This window comes from Aegilops tauschii, chromosome 3 (assembly GCF_002575655.3).
Source record: "Aegilops tauschii subsp. strangulata cultivar AL8/78 chromosome 3, Aet v6.0, whole genome shotgun sequence".
Lineage (NCBI taxonomy): Eukaryota > Viridiplantae > Streptophyta > Magnoliopsida > Poales > Poaceae > Aegilops > Aegilops tauschii.
In genome coordinates, this window is record NC_053037.3 from 169,943,547 (window position 1) to 169,950,967 (window position 7,421).

General features: G+C 43.3%; 1 protein-coding gene and 1 long non-coding RNA gene across 3 annotated transcripts; one reads left to right on the forward strand and one right to left on the reverse strand.

The window, feature by feature from the left end:
- The first annotated feature begins 349 nt into the window (after window positions 1–349).
- Window positions 350–4,028, forward strand: LOC120976594 (uncharacterized). 2 transcript variants are annotated; one of them, XM_045234743.1, is made up of 4 exons: window positions 350–430; window positions 1,639–2,931; window positions 3,046–3,130; window positions 3,781–4,028. In XM_045234743.1, exons 2-4 carry the CDS (start codon window positions 1,703–1,705, stop codon window positions 3,784–3,786), a joined length of 1,320 nt encoding a protein of 439 aa, XP_045090678.1. In that variant the 5' UTR covers window positions 350–430; window positions 1,639–1,702; the 3' UTR covers window positions 3,787–4,028. The 2 variants fall into 2 exon arrangements, with proteins under 2 accessions (XP_045090678.1, XP_040259667.1); XM_040403733.3 differs by having other exon boundaries at window positions 369–543.
- Window positions 4,029–5,256: 1,228 nt separating this feature from the next.
- Window positions 5,257–7,050, reverse strand: LOC120976595 (uncharacterized). The gene is made up of 2 exons (XR_005772466.2): window positions 6,908–7,050; window positions 5,257–5,731 (listed from the first exon to the last, which is right to left on the reverse strand). It is a non-coding gene; the product is annotated as an uncharacterized lncRNA (long non-coding RNA).
- Window positions 7,051–7,421: the final 371 nt, after the last annotated feature.

Genomic DNA, 7,421 nt, shown 5'->3' on the forward strand with positions numbered 1-7,421 from the left:
TGACCATTGCACGCCTCCATTACCTTATGGGAGGCCTACGCTCCATAGAAACTCTCTACCTAAGTCTGTCCCTTGGCCCCTGGGTCTGACACAAGGTAAGAATTCAAGCTCTTTCAAAGTGTTTTCCTGTCCCTTGGCAGCCCGGTCCACTGCTAGGCTAGCTACTCCTCGTGGGCTAAGCTAGGGCTAGAAAAGGCATCTCCCACCTTACCCATGACTTTCTAAAGTGGGTCGGATGATGCTTCCTTAGAAAGGTGTCGTTCTCATCTTTACAGCCAGGTTGATGTGTCGTATCTTCGTCAACATTAATTACATTAATGCCAAAACCAACAGATAAGTATCCTATGCGACCATGGGTTCCCTCCCCCCACACACACACGCAACGCCAAATGCGACCACATTCTCTTCCCCACCCCTACCCCCACAAAGAGTGAGTTTTCGCCCTCCTCTTTCTTCGTCCTCCCTCCCTTCGTCAAATCCCTCTCAAATCCGAGAAATTTAGTTGTTTTGTTTGTGGATTTCTACTCCTATGTATCCCTAGAGGTATTTTTCCCTATCTCTCATTGATTTCTTTAGATGAAATCTTCTAATTTGGTGGAATTTTATTTGTGGAAACCCTAGACCTACCTTAAAATCTATTTGGTGGAATTTGACGTATGTGCATTGATGTGAGTAGTATATTGGGAAGGAAACACTCGTGTGCTTTTATGGGTTAGATTAAGTTGAATTTTTCTCCATTTAGACATGAATTATTTTAGACAAAAACTACTTATTATTGAATGTCTTTCTTTCTCCATTTGGACAAGAATCACTTGGATTTTACCCTTGTGTGATGAGGAGTGTTGTTTGACTCGATTAGCACTAGTGTTTGATTAGGGGAATGTTGGGTTTAATTAGTCCCCAATTATACATTTTAAGGCTAATGATGATTGGTAATTAGCAGTGGATGTTGGTTCTTGCACCCCTCTTTGGACATGCCCTTTACTCTTCAACTTCCGCCTTTACTCTTTGAATACACCCCTTTTGTTGGCGTCTCTGGTACTCATAGAAATGGATACATCATCAATGAATATTTACACATTGTTAGTTACTGATTTCATTAAAACTAATTACATTAATAACATAACAAAGGGATAATATCCTACTCGGGCACGTGTGGCGTGCTACTCGCACAAACCCCAAGGCGATTGCATCCTTTCCTTCCAACCCGCACCCCCAAAGAGTGAGAGCAGTTGCCCTCCTCTCTCCCCTTCCCTCCCACCCCCTCAGACCTCTCTCAGGACCGATCAAGTTAGTTGTTATTTGTGAATTTATACTCCTTTATATTCCCAGAGGTATTTTGTCTTATCTCCCAAATTATTTTCTAGCTGGAATCTTAAATTTGGTGGAATTAGATGCATGGAAACCCTAGCTCTAGTGTTTTCTTTTAAATATAATATTTTTCATTGTATTTAGCATTGATGAGTAGTATAATGGGTTGGAAACATAATTTTCTTGGATGCATAGTTAGTTTGTAGGTTTGGGTTATGTGGAATGCTTCTCCAATTAGACAATAATTATTTTACAAAAATATATTTATATTTGAATGTTTTAATTTCGAATGTTAATTTTATGTTGATTGCTTCTCCATTGTGATAGGGTTCACGTGAATTTAATGAGCGTCAGTACTTAGTGAACCGAACAACAACTCCAGAACATAGTGATGCCTTCTGCCATGGCTGCGTGCCCAAGGAAGCGCCGCCACTCTATGGTGGTAACGTCAGATGATGTCATGGTGGTACCCTACAACTCTACATGGGCGTCATCACTGCATGCCGATTTGCTTCTCCTGGTAGCCTGGCACCTTCTGGATGGTGACTTGATGGACTATGTTCGCCTTCGAGCTGTGTGCAAAAATTGGCGGTACATCACTATTTGCCCACGCGGTCATGGCATCACTGATCCTCGTTTCCACCCGCGTCGTTGGATGATGTTGCCCGAGGGTCATGGTCTCCACCCTGGCCACTACAAGCTCGGGGGGTATGTTCGCTTTCTCAACCTCGACACGGGGACCTTGGTCCATGTCAAGCTCCCGTTGTTCAAGAACCACTGCATTCTTGACTCAATCAATGGCCTCCTCCTCCTCCAGAGGGACGAGGACTCCGCCATTCTCCTCCTCAACCCTTTCACTAGTGACATCACTGAGCTCCCACCACTCTCCACCCTCCTCACACAAGTGGTGACACAGTCTGAGATCACATTTGGCCTATGCTACTGCTATCTCCTCAAACATGGCATGTCTACTGCTGTCTTCTGCAACAATGACGGTACCACCACCGTCATGATTATCTTGCATCATTTATCACAGTTGGCCTATGCTAACTCCCAAGACAAGCAATGGATCTTGGCGAGCTGGGATCTTCCGTTAAACATGAAAGCTTTTTCATGTCAAGGCAAGTTATACTTGGTGCAGTATCCTGCATCTCATGGTTCACAAGTTCTTCAGATTGACCCACCCTTGCATGTTGGTTCGCCGCCACCACGGCCAAAGTTAATTGCCACATGCCCGACAAATAAACTTGTCTATGGTTATCATCTGGTAGAATGTGACTCGAACATCCTTCTTGTTTGCCATACTGATGATTCTCGATCACCCATTTTGATTTACAACCTTGAGAATATTATTGTGGGAAGGTTTACCCCGGTAAGAAGCATTGGAAAGCATGCCCTCTTCCTCGGAGAAAGGAGTCTGAGTGTCTCCTCTAAGGCATTGCCTACTATCATTGTTGAAACTGTCATCTACAAAGGACCAAGGGAGCATCGCTTTGTGCAATACCACCTCAGTACCGCCAAGTGGTCCGAACCAGTTGACGAATGTGGCATCTATGGATATAGCCCCGGTCCTCATAGCCTCATCCAACATATCATTACTTGTTGCATTCGTCGTGCTTGGTACGTAATTTCTTTTTATCTCACATTATTCTCTTGTTATCAACTTATCATAATTGTTCATCGTATCATCTTGTTTAGAAGCTAGGCTAATATGTTCTCATTTTGTCCTTATAGGAACAAAGGGCTGATATATTCTGAAGCGGAAGCGTATAAGCCTAGATGGCTCACCTGGAAGGTTAAGAGAAAGTTTCGCCATTGGGTACAGTTTTCTCACAATTAATCCCCATTATAGTGTCCTTGATCTACTCCCGTCTGACAAAATTTAATAGTCATAATCATCCAATTCAGTAGCAGCTCCATGAGATTGTTCTTGTGGTACTTATTATAGTTGCCTTTCAAGATATATCTGGTAACCATTGAATTAGGATGCCCGGTTTCTTCATATTCTCTCATGCAACTAAGTATTCGTGTATCCCTTTCTATGTTGGTACATTTATGTCTTTGTATGCAATTTGACCAAGATACTACTATACCACAATTTGAGTTGTAATCATGTGAAAGTTTTCTTTCTCTGGGTGTTATTTGGAACATTGTGGTGTTGTTGTCACACGTATTTATATTTCTCACTAGGTGCTTTCCATAACTTGTGTGGGGGATAAATTCATGTAACTTATTGTGCTAGAAACCATGTAGTATTGTTAGCTCTTCGACCAGAACAAAGCGAAATGATTGTGCTCGATGAAACAATGTAATTGTAGATATTCTGTTGGTTAATTTTCCTACTGGGCTGAAGGTATTGTAGCTGCTGACCTTCTTTTATGTCTAGATGCCTTATTTTTTATGCTTGATAACTTTGGTATAGATTGGATGATGTCTCATCTGACACCTCCTTTTGTATTTGTTTTGCAGGCTTAAAGTGATGCAAGAAGCATGTCAATGGATTTCAATTCTCCTGGGTTTTACACAGATGAATGAACAAGAAAGGAGAGCTTCATTATTTTAAAAATACCTTTGTCGTCGTTTCCTTGTTACAACAACTCATTCCCGCGGTTCCTATCGTTACTTTGAGACAAATAAATGAACTTTAATACTTGTAGCCATGTAGCGCACAAACAAACTGAGCACTCATGAAAGATATAAGTACATTGCTTGCTATATATGAATATCCTACATGATCATGAGGTGTATTATTGGACATAGGGAATTATTACGACAAATAAGCATAGAAATGATGCTAATCTCAGAAACACTTCTTTTTATCACACAAATGCATGAATCACATTTGAACTTAAATCTTTGTGTCACAATACGTGTCAATTGTGTAACCCACTAAGTAGTCCAAACATATTTGGTTGTGCTCTAGTGGCAGCAACACCACAACTATTCACTATGTTCTTGCTGGACCAGGTTCGAAAGAAAATTGGTATGGAATAAATTATCTCCCTGACGGCTAGAAAGCATCAGGGATGGCAGCAAAAACAGTCAAGAACGCCTCACTTCAGGCATAATGACAACAGTAATACTCATTGACGATCACAACCGGAAGTTTACAGGGAACACCTTCACAGAAACTCCACCGGGCCTTCTCGCCCGTGTAAAACTGCTGCAGTGTCTTACTACAAATGCACAAGATCTTTGAGGTAGCAATCGAGAGGAATAGACTTACGGCAACAAATTACAAGATAGCTCAAATAAGCCAATGACATGCAAAACAATGATCTCAAGCTCAACATTCATGTCCAGTATTAATAAGGCTGGAACTTTACAATAAGCCCAAAATGCACTTCGCTAGTATGGGGGGCGGGGGGGAATCAGGATCGCAAGACTGCAGGCCGCCCACTATGTCCTTGGCGGAGTGAAAACCCTTCTCACAGAGAAGCCGAACAACGCTCTGTGAGTCATTGCCTCTTCTGCCTCTTCTACAGACGATGTACAAGGATGCTTACCCAAGGTGGCGGAGGAATCCACGGTTTCCTTCATTGTGCTCTCGAGCATGGGCCATAGGCAGCTTCTCCTTAAGAACGGAGAGCGGTATGTTCAGACTCTGAACATACCACTTACTAGAAGCAAAGGCGCGCATTGCCGCGTCATTTTTGTCCTTTGTCATTGTATATAAAGTTCCTTCTCTTTGCTATATCTATTGCATTACTTATCTTCTAAGAAATCCTATAGGTCAATGACATAAAAATACATTGAAGAGTGTACCAATAACTTTCTTTTCTAAGAAAAATGTGTCTGTCATAAACCGTAATTCATATTAGAGGTGGCAAAGTAACTTATACAAGTTGAAGAGCATAGCTAAACATGATAAAGTGATAGGAAGACACCCCGATAGCTTTAGAGCGAAGAAACTTGCAACATCACATGTACAACAAGAGCATCATCAACGATGGACATCACAAACACTCAACCCCTCAAAAAATGATTCTAAACATAGAAGGTACGGTGTACAATGCACATAGAAACCAGTAGTCCTAACAAAGCACATTAGCATATGTGCTATCAAAGCCAAATATATTAATATGGGAGTTTTTAATGGCAAAAAATGTAATGGCAAATACAAAAACTACATCACGAAAAGGTTTGCACATAGTTGGTAATGTTCATGGCCCTGATCAGCTATAACGCCGGCCTATACTATTCCTCCATCACCCGCTACTCTTCCTCAGAGGCAGCCAAACCCTCCTCCTCCTCACGCAATGTCAGCTCATCGTTATAAGAACCCTCTAGATACGATCATCACGCACCTCCTCCTCGGTGGCTCGCCTGCCTTTGCCTTCAGTAGCTTTGACACATCCCCCCATGAGCATTTGGCTAACACCTTCTCCTAGTTGAGATCGATCATAGTGGAAGCTTTCCCCTGCGAGAGAAGGCATGCATGCACCTTACCAAGTGACAAGAAAGGAAGGAACCTGCTGCGGTGGCAGGAGCTACGGAAAACATAAGAGGGATGCAAGAACTTAGATTATTAGAGTCGGTGGCGTATGCTTAAATCACCTCCAATACATGCACTGTATTTAATTGTCTCCCCTAAAGGATTCAACATGGATATTCGTCTCCACTCCAATAGGTGTTTTAAATCACATTCCTATATATACTCGCTCACATATATTTTATCAAGGTCCCATAATTAACAGTATACATGCAATGACCGCATTTTTATAGAGTATACTAATGAAGTGGCTCAATTATTGATAACAAACAAAAAATTATTATCTAAATCTGTATTTAATTGATTCTACCTTTGTAGGCAATTCAAAAAGAGAAGGAATGAGATTAGCTTATTCTTATATGTATAAATAAGATGCTATAGTAAAATTTATATTAGCAAAGAATATATAACTTCTCATTTGTACATGTAGACGTCTAGTTTGAGATACTAATCAGATTGTACAAGTCATGTATGCGTTCAATCTATTTTATGCAACCAACGCACAACCAGTCAACCATCAACTTTGACATTAGAACTGAACAAAAATAGGGGCACAGTTCAGTTCGCATTTCACAAAAAAAAAAATCACAAGACACGGCTCGACATCATTTCTCATGTCATCACGACTCAAGAACACAAATTTTCATAGTAGAAATTGAGATGGATTGCAAGATAGGAGTGCACGATCTGCTGCACTAAGCCACTAATGCACACACATCGTAGTGAAATTATCAGAAATTGCAATCTAATAACTCTGGGTTCTGATTACTATCAGAAATTGAGATCTAGCAGCACCACGTCAAAGGCAGATTAAAAAATAAACTCCTGATGTTGTCATGTCCTGATCTCAGACGAAGCTCCGCCCCGTCCTGCTGCTGCCCCGTCCACTGTGGGGCTGCTCACCACGGACAGGAGGTCGCCACGCCGAGGTCCGACCGCGTGCAGCACGAAGCTCGGCTACCCCCGCTCGGAGGAACTGCCTTGCCGAGCAGCACGAAGCCGGCGTTCCGCCTCGCCACGGACCCGAGAATGAAGAAGGAACCGGCACTGCTGGTCAACGGTGGCTGCTGGCCGTCGGGGGTGAAGAGAAGGCAGGATTCGCACCTTGAGATGATCCGCTGCTAGCCCGCTGCCGGTCCTCCTCTTTCCGTCCCCGCAGCCGCCCTCAGTTCTTCTTGGAGCGCAGCCCTTTTTCCCTAGGATTTTGCAGCAGACCTGGCCAAACGGGCCGGCACGTCACGGCCCATGCTAATCGTGCCTGGCCTGGCCTGGCCCGGCCCGCCGTGGCATTATTAATAGCCAGGCCGGGCCGGGCCAGACCACGGGCGCTGTTCCTTGGCCCAGGCACGGCCTAATTACTAAACGGGCCGGCTCGTGGCACGTTTAGCACACTGGGCCATCTGTTTTTTAGCCTATTGGGCTGTATTTTAGGCCTATTGGGTTGTAATTTAGGTCATGTATATATAAAAATTTCTGAAAAAATTAGGGGTCGTGCCGTGCCGGCCCGCGTGCCTAGCCTCCAGCCCCAGACATGGCCCATGGTGTGCCGTGTGTCGGGCCTGGCCCATTTAGCCCGGGCTATGCCGTTCTTGCATGCTACCAGGCCGGCCCAATTAGC